Genomic DNA, 26928 nt, shown 5'->3' with positions numbered 1-26928 from the left:
TTACAGCTAAAACTTATAACACCTAAAAAAGCAATACTAATAAAGGAACCTGGTTGTAGATGGCTGTAATAATTTTCTTCAATGCTGCCCCTTCTGCTTTGCTTTTCCGATTTGCTTTTTGGAACTGCTTTTTCGAATTTGCTTTTTGAACTGCTTTTTCGGCCTGCTTTTTCGTTTCCGCTTTTTCGGATTGCTTTTTCGTCTCTGCTTTTCCGAACTGCTACCCTGTTGAATCTCAAGACCATATCTTTCAATGGCGTCAAGATTTCCAGTTTGAAGGCATTTCGTCCTTCAAACTATTGAGACATAATCTCCAGAAAATTTCCCAATTTCTTTGATATTTCCAAGCATACTTAAAAGAAGCTCTTCCATTTCTTTTATAGTGTTCTGACAAGGGCTCCATCCTTCGTTTTCTCAATGTGGGATAAAACATATCTCCCTTTATGTAACTTATGTCTCCAATGTGTTATAAAATAAAGGGGACTCTTTTAATTTAAATATTTCCCACAAACTATAGTCTATGCATTAATAAAGTTAAATATTTAAATTTAACTTTATAAAATAGCTTTATCAATGCATAACAAATCTTATCAATGATAAACAAGTCTTCTTGCAGATTTTAAACAATTACAATCGACATACCGCTACCATTGAATGTCCGACCATATCCAAGATGACTTACTATAAATAGTAAGTATGCCCAAAGTTGCCTCAAAACCCCTCAGAAATACTTGCAACTGAAACTATCTAGGCCAAATGGCCTCTAAGTCCCTTTAATGTCCTGGTTAGCCTACGAGACCATGGGGAAATAGGCTAACGACAACATCATGCTATGAATGCTTAAAAAGGGGACATTACAAGTACATGGAGCCCTCTTGTCCATAAGTTATATCGGCAGTCTTTGGTAGAGTGGCCCGTCACCTAGCAAATGTCACATATTGACTTCTTAGGACATGCTCCTTTTGCGTGGCCGTTTCCTTTGCACTTTGTGCACCATAGTTCTCCCTCTTCACTCCGTCTAGCACCTCCTTTCATTGTTTTACGCTCCTTATCATTTTGCAGTGCTTGCACTTTTTTATTGAGTTCTTCATCACTGCTATTATCCTCATCAGATGATTCATTGCTTCCAGACAATGACTTGCTTTTCTTCTTCTTTAGTGTTTTGTATTCACTTTCCAAATTCATGGCCCTGTCGTACGCATCTTCGTACGACGTCGGCAGTACTATCCTCATTTTTCTTTTGAGAGATGCATTCAATCCATCAACGAACCATCTCTTCTTCCATTCGTCGACGGGTTGGATTTCCATCTTCTCGAGCAACTCCTTCAACCTTCTATTATAAGCTTGGACAGTTTCCTTTCTCCCTTGTTTGGCACTATAGATCTCTGTGACGATCTCATTATCATCGCGAAGCAATTTCCTTCTTAAGGTTAGCCCATGAACCTATTTTTGTTTTGTCAATGTCTGAGTACCAATCAGTGGCAACGCCCATTCGTCGTGATCGGTCACCCCGTTTGTCACCCAGATAGTTTCACAAGTACGGCAATGTCTGATAGGATCTTCCTTCCCATCGTCAGTAAACTTGGGATGTTTATTTTTCTGTGACATGTTTCGTTGCGGTGCTTAGCGCACTTGTGTTCCCGAACAGCTACTGCTACGATTGGATCATGGAGAGTTTCCCTAACCACCCTTTGGCATTCTTCCAACACTTCTCGCTGCCTCGGTGTCTTCTGCCTCCCTCACTTCCTCTTCCCGTTTGGTGTTTCTACCTCAATTTCCTTTCGCTCGAGGTGTGATAGATAGATTTAACAATATTTCACGTGGTTCCTCTATAGAATCCAATCTCTATCGTGTCTCTACCAACAATTCCTAACTACTTCTCGCTCGCCGCCCTTCTAGCGAAGTGAACCATTCTTCGGTTACTACCCCTCCCGTAATACCCTCCTGGTCACCCTCCATGACCCCATCATGGTTCCCTTGAGCGAGTTGATTTAACCTTCGTCGTCGCTTAGTTTGCTATGCAAGAATTAAGGCTTGATGTTTGGCTTGTACGACATCGATTTGTTCCTTCTTATTTCTATACTTATTTAGTGTGTTTGCCATATATACTTTTCATGCGTGAAATTGATAACAACACATGTATAAAAGAACACTTTTATTTATAAAGTCTCCGTACATCATTGTGGTCGTCTATGTGACCGTTACAGAGGTTAATGCTCCTTTCCCTCACACTTTACTCACATTCCCACGGCCTCGGGCTCATGGGTGGGGGCATCGGTGGTTTCCATCACACTCTTCCGCTTCTCGCCAGATGCATTCCCGGAGGTTCCAAAGGGCCTGTTGCCTTTGTTGTTCCTATTCAATCACCTCACACTAATGTTGTGTCAAGAAGGCTTGTGCAAACAGTCTGGGAAATTGATTCAGCAGTCGACTAGCGGTGGGGATCACGTTGAGGGAGTCCCACACTATGTCCTTTGGAACCTCTTCGTGTACGGCTTCTCTCCGTACAAAGGTTTCAATGCTCGAGCGGAATAAAATATGGAAATTCTCTATCAGTTTGTGCTCTCCCTCGAACAACTCGAGAATTCCATTTTCATTTACTCTCATGTTCTCCTCCAGAGGTATTCCCAAAGACTCTATGTGTTGTATGCCATCAATTGTCGTTTTTCCAGATTTGAAACGGCAACGACGCCAAATGTTTTCCCTACTAGGTAATAGAACTAAGGCATGCAAAAGGAAAAGTACTTAACATAGAATGGAAATGGAGAACAATCATATTATATTCATTGCTTATTCACTGTTTAGAATAGTACTCAATACCAACATGTCTCTATGAAAAGTTATAAAGGTTACATATAGTATCCGAGGGGTCACGAGGTGAACCGTCACGATTGTGTAACTTCTTGGATATGCCAACCACTTAACTACCCATTTTCCCAACAAGATCTAAGAACTCTATATCTTACATAAGTCCACATTCAATTTGAAGAAATGATCAATAGTGAAGAGCAAGTCCCCTCTATTGAAACTAATGAGCATGAGATTGTATAGAATAGCTCCACTAACCAGCCAAGCTTGCCTGTAAACTGCAATGCTCACATGAATTGCATTGATTTTAACTATTATTTCATAATAATTGACTTATGCAGTATTTTTTTAAAGCCTTGAGAAAAATCCATGAAAGAGAGAATATCAAATTCTTACCCTGCTGGAGCCACGTTCGGACAGTTTGTACACATTGAATCAATGTTCAAATGTAGTTTTTCAGTACCATGTAAGCCAAGCTTTTCATCAGTATTTGTAAACCTTATTGGTTTTCCTTCCACTTTTTGCCTCTTGATGGTCCCTACTAAATCACCAGCTGCACTTTCTACTGACTTGGAACCTGTAGATGGATTTCCTTCATTAAGGTCTTCATCAAACACAGTGCCAGCTTGTTCACAACTATTACACTGCTTGGATAGATCACTGGAGCAAAAGTCTGATTGACCCAATTCAGACACACGTGTCTGACTCCTCCTAGCAGCCCGATCAGAACTTGTTCCTTCTATAGACCGTTCAGGAGGATTTTCCACAGAGTAAAGTGCATCATTGGATATAGGATGACCCAAATGTTGGAGATGAACACGGATCTAATAAACACCAAAACAGGTCATTTTGAAACTGGGAAATATGCTGAGTTGATAGTTAATAGAAAATAGGTATTGCTCCATGCTCAAAAGTCAAAGATTTGCTAAAAAGCAGATGGATCAGAATTATGTTCACCTGATGTGTCCGGCCAGTAACTGGAAAGCACTTGACAATACTAAAAATTCCATTTGTACCAAGTCTTACAAACTTTGTACATGCTGTTTTCCCCTTACTCGGTTGCTTCATACTGCCATTAACCACCTACACAACTTGTTTAGAATTAAAAAATTTTATGCCTACATTGAGCACATAAGTTGAAGTATAGAAAATCCTGCAAGAATTAAACTTAGATACCTCATTCGAGGGTAATTGTTTTACCATGCCTAATACTGTTTCTAGAGTTTGGCACTCCTAGTACTTTTCTCCTTGGTTCAAAACTTTCTTATGTCTTACACTTTCATTTAAAATGACATTGTTCTCTCCTAATTTGATGAGAATGCAAACATCTAGATTGTAAACAGTCTAGTGTACCTCTGTTGTGCTCTTCCCTTCTCGAGCATCGTAGATTACATCTGCATCAACTTCAACCTACCGTGCAGATCAACATTAGAATGTAATTCTCAAATAAGAGAAATCACAACAGATAAATTGAATTTCTATTTCATTTGCTAAGATTTTAATGAAGTTAAACAGATAGCAGCACAGTCCTCAGTAGCTTGGTATCTCAAAGCTCATACAGCATGCCAAGTAAAAAAGATTTAAATAAATAATTAAAAAATTCCATTTAAGTGTACATACGATACAAAATGCAGGCACAGTTTACCATATGGATTGCTTAGAGCCCATATGATTACTAAGAGAAAATGCAACAGAGCATATTAATTCTACTCACGGTGTATTCTGTATGCAGCAGTATATATGATTGCAATGCCTCGTGTACAAAACATAAAAGCAAATTCCCCTCATGAATTTCTCAAAAAATCAAAAGAGAGGTATTTTCAATTTCTCAGGATGATACTAGGAGAATAGTAGGAAACCAAAAATGCACACAGATTCAAAATTAAAAAAATAATAACCAATGTTATCCTGGGTTCCCGGAATGGGGGACGAGGGGATGTGGAAATGGTGATCTTATCAGTAAGATGATTTTCCTTGATAGGATATTTATATTGATCCTAAGGCCCTGGCTATATTGCTAAGAATGTATTTGAGATTCTAATTGCTCTGTACAAATTGTCTGCATCTATATACTAACTACTTGGAACTTGGAAGTGTTCAAGGCCTGACAGACCCTGATCACACATATGTTTCATTTCTAGTTAGCTATCATGTAAAGGATGGGGAAATCACGTTAACTTATTTTTAAGGGGTACAAAAGTAAATATTGGGATATATTTTTAAGTAAATATAGATCACACATCCAGATATATTGTTGGTTAGGGTGATTGAAAGAGACCTTGGAAAGGTTCAAGAGCTGCACACTAGAACAGGACATGAGACTGAAACTTTATTTTAAAGGAAAACATATTTGTGAACTATGATGTCATAGTAAGTCATAGCTAGAAAATATAGGAAACAAAACATGAGTTCAAACAAGTAACTTATATTTTTAATTGTTGGTTGTATTGGTGGTGAGATGGCAGTTTCCACTGTGTAGATCTCAAATTAATCTGCCTTTACCATTCCACACTCAACCAATCAACTCGTGGAGGATACCTCACCCTAGCTTTCCTGCACTATATTCTATTGGCTTGTAGGATTTGCAGATTTAATTAATGAAAAGTTCTCAGTACTTGGTTTCATTTTAGGAATAGACTTGTTGATTTTTCATTGAGTAGTTCTATTTTCACTACTCAAGGGCAATCCCTTCTTCCCACTTACTGATATCCAAGTCTGTATTCTCACTTTGAAATATGCCCTCTTACAGATATCAAGCATGAAACATGACTCACAAAATGATCTATAAGATTTAAAGTTGGCTCCTTACATGATTTTGAATGAGCTCTTTCTATTTACTTTTCTGAATTGAGGTAAAAGGAAGAAAGGCATTAAAGAAAAAATTAGAAATAAAATGCAAGAAGATACACCAAACCGAGATTACCAAATCTTCTTATACAAAATTGTAAATGATGAATTTGTTTTAACCTTTTACTTCAAGGGCCTTGTGTTCATGGGTGACATCAACCAATTGAAACTCTTCACCCACCAACAACATCACCATTGCAAGTCTTATCCCAAACGAGACAGTTTATTATCATTGTATCTATCAAAATGAGCTTTAAAGTTTTCCTCTAGTAACCAACTTATTGTAAGGAGGTTCTTCATGAACCCATATTATGAAGTGATAATTGATTGATATTGAATTCAAACAAAGGAGATGAATACATCCTGAATAGAGATAACATAAAGATTTTCTATAACAGAATGGAAGACCGAAAAGAAATGTTCTAAACAGAACTATTACAAAAAGGAAACATCCTAACTGAATGGGCATTATAGAAACATTAACCTACCTTAATGGTCATACTACTAACTACCCTGCAAAAGATTGACTTAATTTGTAGGATATTTGATCATGAATACATAGAAGACTGCCCCCTTCTCTTCAGAATATTCTGTGACATGAGCCTGTTGCTAAAAACAATCCCTAGTTCTACAGAACGTTTCAATATGACCAAGATTACCACGAACCTTCCAACCTTGTGTTGGGTAACAAAGCAATCCATTCCATTACCCAAAGACATGGATCAACTTAAAAAGCTTTGGCTTTTTTTCCAAGATAATTGGCAAACTCGTCGAACCGTCGATACAATGCTAAAATTAAATACCTATGTTTTTTCTAACAACAAAAGACCACAATTTTTAGGACAAAATCATGCAAAACCCTCCTTAATTTTCATGGAACAAATCATACAAAACCCTGCCATGATTTTTTGTGGAAACAAAAATCAAAAAACCTAGAACGTTTTTTTGTGGATGACTTTTTGTAGGAAAAAAATTAGAAAACCAACCATGATCTTTTATGGAAAGAAATCAAAAACCAAGAAAACAACATCAAACATGGTTTTCTAAGGATAAAATTAGAAAACCCTCCAATAAAGAAAGAACCCACAATTCTTCCACAAAAAAATCGTGTAGAAAACAAAAATCCATGACCACACTTTCATTTTAAAAAACAGCAAAAAACTATCGCTGGTTATGTAATGTTCTTTAGTCCTTCTGTGACAACCCTACGAGGAGATCATTCGATTGTTTCCAAAGATGTCCATTAATGGTGTCTAGAGCTACCGTATGGTGAGTGCAAAATGCAATTAGGAGGGGGTGTATGGCACAAAATCGGGCCATACTGGATGACTGGGCTGATGTACAGTGGATGTGGGTTGCTTGTGGTCGTATGATGGGAGAGTATAGGAGGGTCGTACAGTGGGGGCCTACTAGGTCGTACAATGTTCCTGCCAGCGTACGATGGAAGGGGAGGGATGGCTCGTATGGTCAGCTGTATGGTGGATTGGTAGCAAATGAAAGGGAAGATGTGTCAGGAGAAGTTCAGGTAGGCCGTACAATGAGTCGAGGAAGGAAACAAGGTACGAGGTGTGGTAGATGTTTGGGGAAGTGAAGGTCATACGAAAATTACACGGTACAACAATGATTGCAAATTTGTTCATACAAACACAAGTAGATCAAATACAAGATTAGAAACTTGAACACAAATAATTCCTTCAATATATGCCAAAAGATGGTGCTCTGAATTGCCAGATCTGAGCGAAGTATTACAAGTGACAGAATAGGGTGAAGGTTAATCTAGCCGAAACCACACAAGCCAAATAGGGAAGATCTTTCACTTCCGAAATGGCAAACAATAGAGAATCCCAACAGGAATTCGCAGTACAAAGAAATAATCCAAATTGCATGCCTAAAGACAACCTACATGCCGTGTTTAAATACCCATCGGGGAAAACTTTCCGAGGGTGTACAAAGATAGCCGACAGCAACACAAACTACGGAAACAAAAATAAGAATGGGTTTGAGATACATAAAATCAATCGGCCCGTTACGATAGTTTGATAAATGATTTATTTAATAACGGGAACATTACAGTCCTCCCATCCCAAATTTTGTTTGTCCTCAAGCAAATGTAATGCCATTTGCTGGAGAATGTGCTCACATTCCCACATCATGTCGTCCAATGGCAAGTGTTTCCAACGCACCAGATATTCCTTCACTGTGCAGTTCTACAGAGTCTTCTCACGTACTTTGATGATCTCAACTGGTTCCAATATAGGCTTTCCTTCTTCATTGAGCAATGGAAGGTTTCTGGCTACCATGACGTTCTGCCCTACCGCCTTCTTCAGGCATGAGACATGGAACACGTTATGAATACAGCTTCCCTCCAGAAGTTCCAGTTCGTACACGACTTCATCAACGTGACAAACTACACGATAGGGGCCATAAAATCGTCGCTTCAATTTTTCCTTTCTCTTTTCCTTCAATGAAGATTGTCAGTATGGTTGGAGCCGAAGATAGACCAAATCCCCTACTTTGAAACTACTCTCTATTATGTGTCTGTCAGCGTACATCTTCTATTGATTTTGTGCCCGCTGTAGGTTTTCCTTCAAGCATCTCAATATGTATTGTCCCTCCTGAAGCCAGTCCCTTGCCCTTGTTGCACAGCTGTCATCCAAAACTGTGTCGATGAAGGACAGGGGTTTGTACCCATATAGAGCTTTGAACGGTGTCATTCTGATGGACATGTGGTATATGGTATTGTAGCAATAGTCCCCTAGATGTACCCATTTGACCCATGCTCGTTGTGCTGAGACATAGTTTCAAAGGTACCCTTCGAGCCATTTGTTCACAATCTCTGTTGTCCACCTGTCTGTGGGTGGTAACTAGTATTGGCGATAATTTTGTCCCTACCATCTGAAACAATTTTCTCCAAAAGATACTAATGAATCACCCATCCTGATCACTGACGATGTTTCGGGGTAACCCATGCAGACGAAAGACTTCTCTAAAAAATAGATCGGCAACTTGTGTGGCCTAAAGGTCAAAGGGGATGGCGAATAAATGTGCATACTTTGTCAATTTGTCAACCACCACGAAAATACAATCCTTTCCATTCACCTTGTGAAGCCCTGTTATGAAATCCATCGATATACTTTCCCACTTATGTTCTGGAATTGGCAAAGGTTGTAGCAGCCCAACAATTAGAGTATGTTCGAACTTGTTCTGCTGGCAAACTGTACAGTCTCTTACATACTCCAACACATCCCCTAAGTCCTTTCCACGAAAACCTCTCCCGAAGACTTCTGTAAGTTTTAAGGAAACCCGAGTGTCCTGCTAGGGGTGAGTCGTGTACTTGCTTCAAGATTTTCTGCTTCAATTTGGATTCTAGCACAAAATATATCCGATCTTTATAGTAGATGATGTCATCCACCTCTCTGTACCGATCATCCTAGGTGTGGCCATCCATTAGCTCACAGGCAAATGTGTTTTTGGAGTATTCGACTAATAGATGTGCCTTCCAATCAGCTGAAATCTGGTCTAGTGAACAGATGGTGGGTTTCTGGGACAAGGCATCTGTAACCACATTATTCTTCCCTTTCACATATTCAATGTCAAAATCAAAAGCTTGAACCTTGCTTACCCATTTTTGTTGCCTCTCATTCAAGTCTCGTTGCTCCAAAAAATATCTCAAACTATAGTGATCCGTACAGACAACAAACTTGGCACCTATCAGATATTGTCGGAACTTGGTTAGTGCATGTACAATGGCCAACATTTCTTTGTCGTAGATGGAATATAGGCTTTCTGTTGGCGTAAGCTTCCTGCTCTCATAAGCTATGGGGTGTCTATCTTGCATCAGTACCACTCCAATGCCTTCTTCGGATACGTCGCACTCCAAAATGAATGATCGAGTGAAATCAGGTAATGCAAGTACGGGACAAGTGCTCGTGGCCTCTTTCAGCTTGTCAAAGGTGAGTTGTGCCTTTTCGTTCCACTGGAAAGACCCCTTCTTTGTCAGATTCGTTAAGGGTGCGCTAAGCTGAGAGGATCCTTTGATGAACCTCTGGTAATAACTGCACAGTTCGAAAAATCCTCGCAAATCCGTGAGTGATTTTGGGGGAGGCCAATCAAGGATAGCTTGAATCTTCTCTTGATGCACTTGAACTCCGTATTTACTAACAACATGCCCAAGGTACAAGATTTATGTCATATCGAATTCACACTTGGATTGCTTGGCGAACAAAGACTATTCCTCCATAATACTTAAGACTTCATTCAGATGCTTCAGGTGCTCCTCCCATGTCCTGCTATAAATAAGATTATCAAAAAATACCGATTAGTACTTATGCAATTGTTTGTTGAAGATGTGATTCATGCATGATTGGAATGTAGCAGGTGCATTGGTCAATTTGAATGGCATGACCAGAAACTCATAATGTCCGTAGTGACAACGGAAGGCCATCTTCTCTACATCTTCCTCCCTCATGCGGATCTGATGGTATCCAGAACGGAGATCTATTTTTGAAAAATAGACCACGCCATGCAATTCATCCAGCAACTCATCTATCCTTGGAATGGGATATCTATTCTTTATTGTTTTTTTGTTCAATGCGCAGTAGTCCACACACATGCGCATCGTCCCATCCTTCTTTTTGACCAATACCGCAGATGACACGAATGGGTTAGAACTGGGACGGATCCATCCTTTCTTTAGCAATTCCTGAATCGTCTCTTCGATCTCATCTTTGAATTCCTTGGGATGGCGGTACGGTCTGGTTATGACCGGCTTGGCTCTTGCTTCCAACTCGATAGTATGTTCAAACCCTCGATGAGGTCGTATGCCACGAGGAATGTCCATGAAAACTTTATCATGATTACTTAAAATATCTTGGAGTTCATCATTTGTGAAGGTGTCTGTTGTCCCATTATAGGTTCCGCCGAGATAAAATAGTGTATCGCCCACGCAATGTCATCACGCCGAAAAATTGCCTCCATTCGATGCGTAGAAACTTCCTTCGGACCTTCATTTGCCATTCTACGGAGGACAACCTTCTTTCCATCGACAACAAATGTGAAGTCCATCCGTTTGAAACTCTAAGTGTATTCGTCAAGTGTCTCCATCCACTGTATGCCTAGAATAACCTCCATGTCATCAAGGTCCACTATGAAGAAATCCTCAATCATTGTGTGATTCGCCATTGTGATACTTAGCTGAGGAACAAGGTGTGTGTAGGGCAGAAGAGTCCCTCCGGCAACCTTGACCTAAAAGTCTGTGTGCATCTTCGTAGGTGGACCTCTTCGCTTCACTAGAGATGAGTTAATGAAGTTTAGAGTGGCTCTGTTGTCCAACATCAGTATAACCCTTTGTCCTTGAAGGGTTCCCCGTACGCAAAAAACTGTGCACCTCGGTCTACTGGCTAAGGCAATAGTTCCTCCGCATCGTACCAAAGCTGAAATTCTCTCTGTACGGTTTAAACTGACCATGTTGGTGTCATAGTGAGGTTGGTTGTCTTCAACCAGCATTTCTTCCTATTCATCCTCATCATCGGACACGACCTCAATGTAATGGATCTTCCCCTTTTCGACGCATCTTTGGCCAGGCTCCCAAGCTCCCTTACAACTGAAACACAATTTCTTCCTTCGGAGTTCCTATTTGGTAGCTTCATCCAACAATGACTTCCCAAGTAGAGGTTTGTCCCTCGAAAATGCTGACAGTTTGGAATGTGAGTAACTTCGAGAGGATGACGTCGATGACAACGCCATACTCTGCGCTTTATTGATTGCTTCCGACAGGGTGGCAGGATTGAACCCCTTTACCCAAACTTTCAAAGGTTCTATCAATCCATCCATGAAGAGCACTACTCGTCTTCTTTCATAAATGTCTGTGACCAAAACGAGTTTCTAAAATTCCGCAATGAACTGATCAACCGATCAAGTTTGTCTCAGTTGTGCCAAATCTTTGAAATTGAGTTCTGGATCTTTACCATCAAATCGCTCTATCAATCTCTCTGTGAATTTCGCATAAGTATTTATTTGATCATGCCCTATTGTGATGGTGTCGTGATGCCACCATTCATGCGCAACTCCTTGCAAGTGCAACGCTGCAAATTTGATTGCTTCTTCTGGCATAGGATTCAGCTAGAAGTAAGTATCGGCCTTCGTTACCAACGCTTGCGCAGATATGGAACCGGATCTGTCAAATGGATGACAGATTTACTTTACTCAACTTTCTTCTAAGATCATTGTTAAAATATCCTCTGTTTCCGCCTCCCGAATATCTCATTCTCAAATCCGCGTAATCTTCGTAGGATATATCTTCCTCAAGATTTGCATTCTTCCAGTCTTCTCTTAGTTGTTCTTGCATCTCTTCGAAGATCGGTTGTTTCCCTCCATGTTGTGACTCCGTCTGTGGAGGAAAGTCAGCATGGAAGGTCGAGAGCATACTAGATGAGGGTTTGATTTACCTAACCCCGAGCCCGCTCTATGACCATTTTGTTCTTCGGATATTTTATTGTCTGCCAACTTCTTGAGAGTTTCTACCATGAGTCGCTAAGTATTAGTGATCTGTGCCTGGTTCCTGGCAAGTTCCTCAGTAGTGTCACAAGTTTGGCAGTTGTTGGTTCCGGTTCAGTAGCCATTCAATCGACGAAATGTATCCTTCTCTTTCGGCTCTAAACTCTCAATCACTGTCCACAGGCTGGCAGGATCCAAGGGCTCTAATACCACTGTAATGTTCTTTAGTCCTTCCGTGACAACCCTCTAAGGAGATCATTTGATTGTTGCCAGAGATGTTCGTTAATGGTGTCTAGAGCTACCGTACGATGAGTGCAAAATGCAATTAGAAGGGGGTGTACAACACAAAATCGGGTCGTACTGGATGACTAGGCTAATGTATGGTGGATGTGGGTTGCTCTGTGGCCGTACGGTGGGAGAGTACAAGAGGGTTGTACAGTGGGGGTCTACAAGGCCGAATGATCTTCCTGTTGTTGTACGATGGAAGGGGAGGGACGGCCCATACAGTCAACCGTACAGTGGATTGGTAGCAAATGAAAGGGACAACGTGTGGCGAGAAGTCCAAGTAGGCCATACAGTGAGTGGAAGGAGGAAACAAGAAAGGTACGGGATGTGGTAGAAGATGTTTGGGGAAGTGAAGGCCGTACGGAAATTACATAGTACAACAATTTGCAAATTCGTTCATACAAACACAAGTAGATCAGATACAAGATTAGAAATTTGAACAAGAATAATTCCTTCAATATATGTCGAAAGATGGTGCTCTGAATTACTAGATCCGAGCGAAGTATTACAGGCGACGGAATAGGATGAGGGTTAAATCCCACAGAAACCACACAAGCCAAATAGGGAAGATCTTTCACTTCTGAAATGGCGAACAACAGAGAATCCCAATGAGAATTCGCAGTACAAAGAAATAATCCAAGTTGCATGCCTAAAGACAACCTACATGTCGTGCTTAAATACCCGTTCAGGAAAACTTTTTGAGGGTGTACAAAGATAGCCGACGGCGATGCAAACTATAGAAACAAAAATAAGAATGGGTCCGAGATACATAAAATCAATCGGCCCATTACAATAGTTTGATAAATGATTTATTTAATAACGGGAACATTACAGGTTCTACAGAACTTTTCAATATGACCAAGATTACCACAAACCTTCCAACCTTGTGTTGGGTAACAAAGCAATCCATTCCTTTATCCAGAGACACCAATCAACTGAAAAAGCTTTAGTTTTTGTTTCCAAAATAATTGGCAAACTCATTGAACCCTTGATACAATGCTAAAATCATATACCTTTGCTTTTCCTAACAACATTTAAAAACCCTTTTTGATCTCATACTGATTTGCTGTTTGAAAATGAGAAATGTTTGGATTTTGTGTTTGTTTTTTCTGATTTTGAAAACTATACTTTTAAAATTCTTTTCAGAAATATATGAGTTGACAAGAAACCATATTGCAAAATGACACTCTTAGAATTCTCCAGAATTTATTTGCTAGAAATAAAATAACAAATTTAACAATATCTTCAAGAATTAAAATAGTCTTCAACAATCAAAGAACCTGATTGCAATTTGAATGCTCCTAGTATGAGCCGTATGGAAGACGATGACTCCAAATTGGAGATGCAAGTGTGGAAATCAACGTGGCCCATCCAATTCAGACACTAACCCAGCCAGCCATGGTTGCTATCCCTTAATTATTACTGCTGATCGGAAACATGGCTCCACTATATAATCGAAATGCAGAATTGAACCAATTTGGGAATCATTCATTCAAACGGTAAGTATGTGGTGTGTTGCAGTTAAGTTCCAGTCTCACACAATCCTGACAATGGATGACAGGCAATGCCAATTGCTGATTTTGACTCAGAATTCCCTCATGCAGACCACCATTCGCAAGTATTGAACCCGTAGTCCATGAAATATATCCTCCAAATCATGAACTGCTGCCCTAGCATTAACATCTGACTTAGGTAATTCAACTTGGTTCTCCAAATTAAAATCACAGCTCTAGCAATATAATTCACCAGCTAATAAACTCAGTAAATAAACCTCTCCTCTAGACACAGTGAGATACAGTAGTGGGTGATAAGGAAAATTGTCATACAATAGCAACAATTTGAAATATTGCTTCTAGCAATTCTCATAAATTTGCCAACCCTCAACCAAATGATCAAATAAGCAAAAGATATATATTCAAGATTGTTGTCCTTAGCCACAAAATTTACAGTAGGAGATGTTGGCCAGTTGTATACTTCAGCACAATTGCCAAGAACTTCTCAGAATGTTAGGCTCAACCCTTATACTTCAACAAGGGCCACAAATTATGAGAACTCAGAAAAAGCAACAAAGGCAGCAAAAGCAAATAAAATATCCAAGCATGCTTTTCCCAATGAATGAACTCCTATTTATAATCTTTTGTTGGCCAAAGTTTCCTTAAAAACTCCACTTCAGACATTGTGAAAGTTTCTCAATAGAACTCAACACTTAAAACTTTCCAATACACTTTTTAGAAATATCTCTTAATGTCATTATTATAATAACATAAATATTATTATAATAATGCAACTTAATAATTAATGAATGAATAAGAGCTCATGCAATTATTAACCTTATTTACTACAAGTGACGACCAACTGCCAAGGCCACCCACTCTATTGCCGAAAATAGCAACTGTCAAAAATAGACTTACTAAAAATAGTAAGTCCACAACTAGGACCCCCAAAACACCCTGTCAACTCACGAGGGTCACTATGATGAGCTAACTCCATCAACTGGACAGACTTGCCAAAAATGGGGACTTCACAGAACAAAAGACCACATTTTTTAAGACAAAATCATGCAAAAACCTCCTTAATTTTCATGGAACAAATCATACAAAACCCTGCCATGAGACTTTGTGGAAATAAAAATCAAAAAACTCAGAATGTTTTTTTCTGGATAACTTTCTGTGGGAAAAAATTAGAAAACCCTCCAAGATTTTTTTATGGAAAGAAATCAAAAACCAAAAACACAACATCAAACATGGTTTTCTAGGGACAAGATCAGAAAACCCTCTAATAGAGGAAGAACCCATAATTCTTTCACAAAAAAATCATGTAGAAAACAAAAATCCATGACCACACTTTTTGTTTAAAAATGGGTAAAAAAAACTTAAAGATTTTTTCAAAGAAAAAACTCGAGACCTCATTGCTACAAAACCCTAGTTGTTGTAAAAGACAAAAAACCCATGATTTTTTATTAAAGGATCGATTTAAAACAACTTATGAAAATAAATTCCAAGTACATACCCACAAATGATTTTTAAGAAAAATGGTCGAAAAACGTAACCCGCTCTAATACCATGAAATGATAATAGACTGATATTCAATTTAAACAAACCACTGAAATGAACATTATAAATAAGAACTAATCATGAAAAGGAAAGATCCTAACTAAATGACCATTATAGAAACATTACATAATTATTATAATAGATTATATAAAAATCATTAAAAGTCAACACTTGTGAATCTTGATTGGTAAGGATTTATTCCCAACACCTTATGGCTTACACTTCATATGATTTACCGTAAACAAGTGAAACATACACACACGAAGTTGGTTAGTAAGATTATCAAACTACACTTGCTCACACATGCCGAAATTGACATACCAAATGAGACTTTTAAAAATTGAGGTTAAGCCTCCACCACATACAAAAAATATTCTTCACTAGAATTATTTGTTAATGTGACATTCCCTAGTTTCTTTTTCTTTTTCTACAAACAAAGATTGTTCTTCTTGTCCGCTTACGAATGTTTTGGATTCCACTACCTTGATTCACCATTAGCAAAGGAATTGTACCAACATTCTAGGAGATAGCATCCCTTCTTCCCACAAAATAATGCACTTTTTTTAGTAGACGAAATATTTTGTTTGGCTTTTGATAAAGGACAACTCTTGACATTCAAATTGATTTCTCTCCTACTAGCATGTGAGGATAGAATTCTCTGGGGAACCTAAGATCTCGTCAAAAGATGTCTCCACTTGTTGAAGCAAATTCACCAACCACTTAAATAATAGCTTCTTGTTATCCACATTGAGTCGTAAAAAAGACATAAATAGATAGGGGTAGTACTCTAGAGATGATAGCTACAAGAGACTCGTCCATCATAGTTTTTCCTTGCATGTGCAATGATGTCCTCAATTAAGCATATCTCCTTGACAAACATTTCAAACTTCCAACCATCTTACATTTTCAAATAGTGTAATCAAATTTGTAAATGCAAAATTTGATCTTATTTTTTGATTCATAGACAGTTTTGAGATGATCCCAGGTTTTTTTAACTATTGCAATTATTGTAATGTGAGAACGAATGTTTTCTAAAACACTAAACAAGACGGGCATTTTGGATTTTCTTGACCTTATCAAACCTACTTTATTCATCTTTAGCTTGAGTTAGTTTGGTGACCCCTCTAAATATTGTTATGTAAAGTCCACACACAATTGAGAGCGGAAGGCGTGAATTAATTGTGACCAATTAGACTTAAATCCAAACGTATAATCTCAATTCCAACAATTAAAATAATGATGCACAACAAGTGAAAACCAACAAGTTCTCCTAGATTTGGCATACTTTCAGGATGGAAATTTTGTTTTCTCTATGGAAAGATAGGAATGCAGTTTTATTCACTCACAGTTTTTTGGATGTTAACATTGCAATGTACACTAAGGCATGCATTTGTAACAATGTCATTATGCAGATACAGGTGCAAGCTAATAAAGTTGCCCTGGAGGTTGCACACTTACAAGAATTGTTAAATCATTGGGGCAATGCTCCTTGCACCATTGCCAGAGTACCTCCGAATGCCTTGGCCGATGCCTCCTCGTCTCACGGTCGCCGTTCCCGACGCCAATCCTCTGGCCGCCATTCACACACGCCGTGCTCCCAGGGTCCCCGCCACCGCTCTCCCAGCGATGGTCATGGCGGTTGGAGGCACCGCTCCACTTCCCCACCACGTGGTGGTTCTGGCTGGTCCCCGGCTCCCCCCCTGGGCGGGCTTCTGGCTAGTCTCCGGCTCCTCCCCCTGGACGGGCGCACTCTGGCAAGTTTCCTCGACTGGCCTTGGCAATTTCTCCTCCACGGCCAGACAAGAAGGATGCGGAGATTGCGACTACCCCAAATCCTGCTAATGCTGCTGACGACTGGACTGTTCCCAGTCCGCCTCACAATCCCACTGATGCGTGGAGATTTCCTGATAAAGATGATCCTCCTCCCTCTGCTGGTACTGCCTTGGCAGCCTGAGGTTGTTAAAAGTGTTTTTTTTTTTTTTTTTTGATGAATAGTTTATAGTTTCTGGCTGAGGCCATGTTGTTTATTCCAGCTTCGGCCGTTTGAACTCATTCGCGGGGTGATCCTGTATCCCCTGGCCCCTTTTTTGTGAATTGTAATCTTAGTAAATTTTATTAATTGAAAAGAACTATTCATCAAAAAAACCATACACTATAACACAATGATTTGTTGACTAGGGAAACCCTTGATCATAAAGAAGACCCTAGCGAGGATGGCACCCACAAATAGTTTACTAATATATGTGTTCCTTGTGAAAGGATTTGACCTTGTTAGGAGCCAATTATAGTGCATTAAAAACAGCGGTCCTTGTTAGAGGACAAGTCCTTGTTAGAAGACCTTGAACCCTTGTTAGACAGTTCTAACCCTATTACAAGTTAATAAAGAAAAAAGTAGGCCCACTGCCTAAATGCTCCAACAACTGTAAAGATCAAACTTCAGGATAACATATCCAAATCTAGGGAACTAACTAATCTACAACTTGCCAAAATAGTTTCTTTGAAGCACAACACAATCAACCAAATAAATCATTGCACTGCTCTGATCATCTAGCCTTCAAGCTCGCATCAACTCACCACATATATTACATACATAATGATCATAGACTCCCCCAACCAAGGAAAACAACTTTCCTTTATACCCTAAACAATTAACTAATTAGGTCGGCCTTCTAAAGTTTCCCCAATGTAAATTTAATTACACGGGACCACACTAAGGCATACACGCCTTCATAAGCATCTTTACAAGCATTACATTAAGGTTCTCACATGTTACAATACAATCATTACATTTTACAATGATATCCAACATGTTTCCTCAACCCAATCGATTGCTAGAAAAACATATTGCACGTTTCACAACAACCACCACTCCAGAATAATCTATAAGCCTTGTTATCATGATCATAGGTGGACGAACACATTTTCTACCATGATCCAAGCTAGCTGATGCTAATTCCACCTCATTGATAAGATAGATCAAATAAGCCACCAACTATCTCTAACAATATTTCATGTACACCAGTCCGTTACAAGGTCTTCATCAAATGAACTCTAACTTATCCAAAACAGAACATAAGATCTGTTGAACATAGATATAATATCTATTCTCATCCTTCTACACAAATCTAAGATCGCAAAGCTTATATTGTTATATGCCAACTTCATTGTTCCAATAATCACCCTATAATATACAGAATCTTTGTTTGTCATGCTCCAATAAATATATGTTATCATCAATGACAAAACATGTCATCAATACAACACAGAAAGTATATTCAAGTCTCGATCAAACCTCTATTTCTAACACAAATAACATCCCACAAACCTTCAAACTGCAATTAAGTTTATACCTTGGTTTTCCAATGTAATGTCCCTTGTATACCAATTTGTAATATTGGAATGATGTTCTCAAAACTTTAATTCGTAAGAGACTTCTTCCCAATATTCTTCAAATATATAGATTTAATTCTCTCGAATCTATGAGATATTTTTATTATGGACAATTCTTATAAAGATAATATTGTCTATTTAACTTAAACCACCTTAATTTGGGCATTAATATGTTTAGGAAATGTATTTGTAATGGAATGTTGATTTCTATAATGGGCCTGATTATTCTGACATGTAATGAACACAATAGTATGTGTAGTATTTCTATTCTAATGTAGTTATTTGTTGCCCTTAATGTCTTAGCATTGATTGCTAATAACATTCCTTTGATGTATGTTGTTGTCACTAATTATGAACCACTGCAATTTCTGATATTACTTCTCCAGAAATGATTAGAGGTTTAATGTATCAAATGTATCTTGTTGGAAAACTTCCCAAGTGTGATGCTGCTATTTACAGTATCGTATAATCTACTAACCTATATCCTCTTATTTCTCCGTGATACTTGTGCAACATCAGTATACTGGTCTTTGATTAAGATTATTATTTCTTTCCCATATTCACTCCTTATTAGTTTTGTGTTCTATCTTCCTCTATTTGCCTTGACCTCTGAGTTCACATCTAGCTATCTGCTATAGTACTGGTAATGGTGATGATCTGGTTTGTTTTTTGGAAATCATTAGGGGTATATCTTGATGCTTGTGTGCTACTAGATCCTTCTCTTCAAATATTCATTGAGATGCTAGAAAGATAATACTCTAAGATATTCGTGTGTGTTTCTCCAAATGATAACCATTATTCCTACCCTGGTATATTGAGGGATAAGCTCTTTGATTAAGCTCTGCAATTATTATTATTCCATATTTATACTAATAACTGATAATGTTTCTGAATGCATACAAGATATTCGTTGTATATCTTCTTTCACTCGATACATACTATCATGTGGCCCTAAACAATTGTCCACTGTACGTCTATACTGCCTTAATACCTTGCTTCTACCCACTTGTAATCTCTTCATTGCTTCTACATTCCCTGTGCTGAGTTTGTGCCAAATGGTGTTATAGATGTAAATACAAGTAGGGAGGGCATGCATTTGAATGTCTTCTTCTTGTGGGTTGGTAGTTCTTTTGGTAATTTGTTGCGACATGTTTGATTGCCGTATTTGGGGTCCTTAGAATGTTTGTGTGATTGTCCTCCCCTCCCTTGGATTCGTTGAATAAGTACTCATTATATATATCCTTCTACCTGGTCCGAGTTTCGCATTATTGCAGTGCTGACTGTATAAGTTCTACAGCTCTCTTGTGAATGATAATTGACTGAGTGTTTTGTGAATTTGGCCGGCTTGGGATTCTCCTTATCATTCTCTTACTTTGTCTGCAACTCCTCTTAACATTGGTTGAATTTACCATTCTGCACTAACAACATCATCTCTCCTTTATTGCCGCTGAGGATATTAGTTGGGTTATTATGCTTTCATCATCATTGATCGTCCAATCCTCTGGGTTTTGCCTCTACTATTCACTGTCGAAAATGGAGATTGTAGTTCCCCAATGTTCTCTGTTTCTCTTCTATTCTCCCCCGCCTTACTTTCCTAATTATTTATTTATTTCTCTCCTGCCTTCATATTCTCCATAGCTTATCATCTTTTATACTTGTGTTGAATGGAAGAGGTACGACCTTTCGAAGGTTTCCATCCATTAAATTGTATGTTAACTATATGATTATTCATATTTATCATTTAGATATAAATTATTATATATCATTATTGATATATTTTATAATATATTTATATTGTAGATTTCCAAATTAATGATATTTATGATATTTGAAATATTATGTAATGTATTATATATTATTTATATAATATATTATTTCACTATAATATTACTTTAATCTTTTATTTATTATAAATATTATTGATTTTATTTGTAGTTATATATTTTCTTACTATTTAATCATTTAATTTTATATATAATTCTTATAAATGTTAAATTCAATCTCAGAAATGGGGACATTACATCCAAGCCTAATAATTATTATCTTTCAAAAATCAATCCAAAACCATTAATTCTAGAACATTTCAAACCATTTTTATCCCCAAAAAGTGTGGATTCCTTAACACTTTGAATAGGTTTTTAATACCCTAATTTTTCCCCGATGATTTATAGGGACAATGACACAAATGTCAACACAAAAAAATACACATACACGGGAATCAAAGACAATGTTTATATCGAATGTTGCAATGGTTTATAAATTTTTCAAAACCAGTTTGTATTCTAATCTTAAATACATTGCTCCAAAAATGTATTAAGCTTTTTTCAAGTGTTCAAAATGAAAGATAGGATTTTCATTGTGCTCCACAGGGACACGTCCCCTAAACTTTTAGACCCTCTCTCATCCCCGAAACGGTACATGGACAAATTTTTGCCATCTCTAACTAAATGGGCAAATTGGGTACCATCCCTAAAATGCCACTTTGAGAGCAACAGGGTCCAAGGGTATGGCTACAAGTCCCTGGGACAACTAGAAGTCCTTGGGATGACTAGAAGTTCGTTTCCCATCTCGGGGACTTCTAACCATCCCGTATGGCTCAAGTCATTTTTGGATGGCCAGTGTTAAAAAAATAAGGCATTTTTAAATTTGGGAAAAGGATGGTTGGCCCACACGGACAACCAAACCACATTTAAGAATACCAAAACCTAATCTAAGAATAAAATATCCAAAAAGAAGAAAAAGAAATTCATTTTCACATTCCCAAACAAGAAGAGCACCAAGAGAAGGAGCAACTGGTCGAGTGAAGAATAGCTGAAAGAGGAGGTTAGGGCGTCAAATCTACTTGATTTAGACTAGTAGACCTACCATCTACATATTATGGGAGAGTTATTGCAGACTTCTATATTTATTGTTTAGTAGTTTATTTATAATATTTGCATTTTGATATTTTATGTCATTTCATGGTTGAGATTGGAGACTTTGGGAATTTTTGCTATATGTATATCATATATTGGCAATTAAAGCATTTGAATTTTGTTATTTTTCTTATGAATTCATATCTGAAATCTCAATTCAAGTATAATGCTATGTATTAAGCTTCTAAAATGTCTATGATGAATGCTTTACCAATGTTATAATATGCATATTTGAAATTCCTCTATATTCCCTATTTTCTTAATAGCTGTCCCTACTGTCACCTAAAAATTAGCCCTAAACCGTAACTGTACCAAAAATGTCCATGTCCCTTAAACTGTCCCCATCCCCGAAACTCCATGGAACAGAGGACTTTCCCCTTTTTCATTATGATTTATTTTAAAATATAATCATGCACTCATAATCTTGAGCTTCTATAATATAAAATTAATACTGATTCCAGAATTATTGTATTGAGAAGATTTCTTTCTGAAACATGGATATTAAACAGTGTTACACAGGGACTCACACCCCCCCCTAAACCTTGGAGTACCCATCCCTGAGATGTCCCCACGCCGGCTACTTGCGTACCCAAGTACCCCCACCTCCACCATTCCACAACCCTGCTGCCACTGCAATGGGGACTTGGATTTCTATTTGAATATGGATTTTTGAATGTTACTATTAGGTATGTAATATGTTACTATGTTAAATGTTCAATGGTTCTAGTTCATGTTGCAATTTTTCTATATTCAAGTATTTTAATTTGGTATGTTTACCCCAATACTGGTGTTACATTGATATTAAAGAAACCACGCCTTAACTGCAGATTATTATCACGCTGCTGTAAACTGCAGAACACAGCTGAGCAGAGTTGTCAAACTTGGATGCGATCACAGCATATCTGCAAACATTTATGACATTCATAAATGATTGTGAGTAAACTTCAATATGAGAAATCTTGAACTCATGAGAGATATGATGGCAGTTGTAACTTGTCAGAGATATGATCTCAGTTGTTACAGAAATGGGTGGTGCAAAACCAGATCTGTCCTAATCTGGCATCAACAAATTTGCACCTACATATTCACCCAGCGTTGCCTTTGGAGGAGTCAGATGCTGACTGCACCAAATGTTTTTCTTCACATGTTAATCCTATTAAATGCTTTTCTTAGGCCAATAAAATACCGGTGGAACCCATGCCAACAACATCAGCATTGCGACAGTTCAAAACATAGCAGAAAATAAGAAGCATTTTTCATCCCTTCATCTCACAAGAGTATTCCTCTCCTCTGGATACCATATTGCAAATGTGTATAAAACATCAGGGCAAAATGAACAAACGATCATTGAGGAGCTGTGGAATCGCATACAATTAATATTTAGAACTGTCCAAAATGACTAAAATGTCACAGAAGCTAACTCAATTACTACTGACAAATATTGTCTTATTACAGTAAAGAAAATTATTCTAATCACTTGGCCACTCATGAACGTTTAAACCTGCATAATTAGTATAGAATGTAATTAGATATCTGTTTGAACTGATTCCAATATCTGGACCTCGTTGAATAAAAGAATTACACTTGTGAGGCATTCATTTTGGAATTAGTTATTACCTTCACTACCGATTCGGGTGCGGACCGGGTTACAGATGCAAGAATTGGGTGTGCAGATGTGCAAAAAGACGTTTGCGCAATGCGGATGCGTGTGTGTGTGTAACAGTAAATGCAAAGAAATGAAAGAAATATACAAAAAATTAAAACATTTTGATTTGAGAAGAGAGACTAGCTGGAAACAAACTGACATGAACAATGATTGAATGACATCTTTTAGGGCTGTTTTAGGGTTTAGTAACAGAAAAGAGAATTAAAAAGTCATATCTGCACATGTCAAACTCATTTTTAAGCGGCAAAAAGTGGTTTTCTGGCTATTTTAGGCTGTCTGGGCGTGTGGGGGCTTTTGGAAGCACCCAAATGCTTGCGGATGCCATTCGGATGTGACTTCCAGGCATCTAGAACCATTTGGAGGCTACTTCCAGATTCCTGGAGGATGCATCTGGACTGCAGCCACATGCATTTGCATCCACATCTGGATCCGCTTCCAGAGGTAGGAAGCTCATACCAGTAACTAGGGTTATGACTATGTCTGTAGTAAATCAAAAATATGTGACTGGATTATTTTACAAAAAATTAATACCCATCACAGTAGAACCTAAGAAAATTAAATGCAAGCAAAAATAATAGGCATCCATAACAAAGTATATAAGATGCACAAAATAGGTAAGCACAGAAACAAATGATCCATAACAAAGTATATAAGATACACGAAATAGGTAAGCACAGAAACAAATGTGTATCTAACAATCATACTTAGAATGACATATATATCTGTGCATGCTGCGCGCCTTGACTATTTAATTTAGAAATACCTCTTCTGCAGGAAATACACCTTTGACCTTTGCAACATATTCTTTTTGGACTTTCCCAGCCTCAATCTGCAATGAGATATATCACACTGTGTATTAATTAATGGCATGAAAAGGTTCAAAATCTATGAATTGCCCTCTATTAAGCACGAATCAAACCTGTAAATCAAGACAACACATTACAAATAAATTCAACCATCTATGGAATGAAAGCAGAAAATAACATACAGATATAAACTTTTGCAGCTCAGAAAGACTTAAATCTAGCAATCATAAATGTATTTATTTAGTATAATATAGCTACAGATGTGAATCTTGTGGTTTTAGACCCTTATTCATTAAAGAGAACTAAATCCATTTTTTTGTCGCCCAAGCATCTCCTCTTCAAAATATTTATTTGATTGAGATTTGACCAGTAGACTGTCTCAAAAAAGGATGTTCTACTCCAAGATATCCAATCAATTCAAAAGGTTCTAGATAAAGTTCATGGCATTGCTTTTGTAATACTCCCGAAATATTCAAATGACTAAATCAAATTAATTTATTAGGTGGTCCCAAATTTAATTATATCCTATGGACCCTTTAATTAATAAATCTAATTATAAAATTAAAAAGTAATAAATCTAATGTAAGCCTGCTTGGGGAAACTTCTTGAAGCCTTTTACAAGATTGTGATTGGCATTGTAAGAAGTCATGATGAAGTTTTATGTTTCTTATGTATTTACAATTCCAGTTGGAATTCAATATTGTTCGTTGTTTTGGAGGTTCAAGATCCTTCCACTTTTGGCAGTTGCAGTTTCAGTAGGAGTCACTCCTCACCCTATTATTATCATATGAAATACAAATATCTAGATCTTGACCATTCAATGTCATTGACAATGCATACCCTATGTTGATGATGCATTCCTATATCTGCAATAATATTATTGGTGTTGGAATTATACACAGTTGGATCCTTCATCGTTATTTCAATTAAAGTAACAACTCTTACAAAGTATTTGAAGGTTGGCAGGCCTACTTTTCTTTACAGACCAACCATAATCCATAGGAGTCTCAATCACCATATGGATACCTTATTGTATAGGTGACACCTACTTACCTTTTGGTGAAGCCTAAATATCATATGGGTACTAGGTCGTACGAGTGGAACATTGTTGTTAGGAGTTGAAGGGTGTTGAGTGCCAAAGGGAGCCAACGATTGAGGACCAAAGGTGTCGAAGGTATTTTTCCTCAAGTACATTGTCATTGAGTATTTGCCCTCGAGTACATTGTCGTCGAATACTTGGGCTCATGTATGTTGTCCTCGAGTATTTTCCCTCAAGTGCATGGCCCTCAAATATCCTCAAGTACATTGTTGTCGAGTGTTTTCCCTCGGGTACATTGCGTCAAGTATTTCCCTTTGGTACATTGTCATTAAATACTTGCCCTTAGGTACATTGTCATCGAGTATTTGTGCTTGGGTACATTGCCTTCAAGTACTTTCCCTTATGTACATTGTCCTCAAGTACTTGCCCTCGACATTGTTGTCAAGTACTTGCCCTCGCATGGCTTTCCATCAAATGAATTTCATAGTTGATGCATTATAATGGCATCAAAATCGGTGATCATGCCAACTTGTCAAGTAGTAGATGCAAAACAAAAACATAGTATACACCAAAAGGAGGAAGCGTTCTGCATATAGAATGGAGGAGCCTAACCATGAAATCACGACATTTTTGAGGGAGTTAACCAAAATCCAAGCTCAAGTCAAAGAACCCATGGCCAAGGGAGAATGACAACAACTCATGGAAGAGACATTGTGACAATCGGTGGAAGGCATAACAAATGGAGATCACAATGGAAATGGCGATAATTCAATCACTGGAAGGTTAGGCACACAATTCTCACACTCTTGGTTATTCATGTTGACATCCAAAGAACTAAAGCACCTTGCAGGGAGCGAGGGCCTACTTTCCTGGAGATGTAAGGGCAACTAAGACTAGATTGAAGGGATGTATACTATAAGGGAGAGATGACCTTCAAAGATTACATGGATACACGAATGAAATATTCTAATGCCAGGAGCCATGGCCATTACAACAATAACATCAAATGTAAGATTCGCAAGCCAAATTTATCATCCTTTGATGGGTCCAAGAAAACATTAGCGCAAGCATAGGTACATAAAGTAGATACCTACTTCCATCTCAACCCAATGAAGATGAGGCAATTAAGTTTGCAGCACTTCACCTAGAAGAAGTTGCTCACAAATGGTAGCACCATAGGATGGTCACCCTTAGTCATGATCGAGTAAATTTATATGCCAACTTTATGAAGAGACTTATAGACTACTTTGACAAAAAGGATACAAAGCTCAACTTCAAGGAGTTGGCTCAACTAAAGCAAACCAAATAGGTGGAAAATTACATTACAGAGTTTCAGAGACTGTAAGTTTTGGTTACAGACATCTCACAAAGACTTGTTATGTTGTTCATGGATGGATTGATGGAAATCCTAAAGGGTTGGTCCAAAGAGTTCAATCCAAACATGCTCACTGAAGCTATTAAGAAAGCGCATGACATGGTTACCTAACCTTCTTCTTCCAAGAGTTGTACACATGCCAAACCACCCCTCGCATCGAACAAGAAAAACAACAAATCATACTCGAAGAAACCATCATTAGACGAGGCCACGAAGCAAAAGCTTTGTGTTTGCCTTGTAGGGTCTATT

General features: G+C 38.0%; 1 protein-coding gene across 6 annotated transcripts in view; it reads right to left on the bottom strand.

The window, feature by feature from the left end:
• Nucleotides 1-26928, bottom strand: part of LOC149540592 (RNA pseudouridine synthase 7-like) — a 232021-nt gene that overhangs the window by 55984 nt on the left and 149109 nt on the right. For all 6 annotated transcript variants that reach the window (XR_016356420.1, XR_016356421.1, XR_016356422.1 and 3 more), the window contains 4 exons: nt 24223-24288; nt 4162-4218; nt 3766-3891; nt 3205-3632 (listed from right to left, as the gene is read on the bottom strand). Coding sequence is in view for 3 of the 6 variants with exons in the window: in XM_089801689.1 (XP_089657815.1) it covers nt 3205-3632; nt 3766-3891; nt 4162-4218; nt 24223-24288 (677 nt within the window). In the remaining 3 variants the exon portion in view is untranslated. The remainder of the gene's footprint in view (nt 1-3204; nt 3633-3765; nt 3892-4161; nt 4219-24222; nt 24289-26928) is intronic.

Source organism: Cupressus sempervirens, chromosome 9, assembly GCF_028749045.1.
Source record: "Cupressus sempervirens isolate cs-2001-9-10 chromosome 9, ASM2874904v1, whole genome shotgun sequence".
In the NCBI taxonomy this organism is placed as follows: Eukaryota; Viridiplantae; Streptophyta; class Pinopsida; order Cupressales; family Cupressaceae; genus Cupressus; species Cupressus sempervirens.
This window is presented reverse-complemented; position numbering and strand designations above follow the sequence as displayed.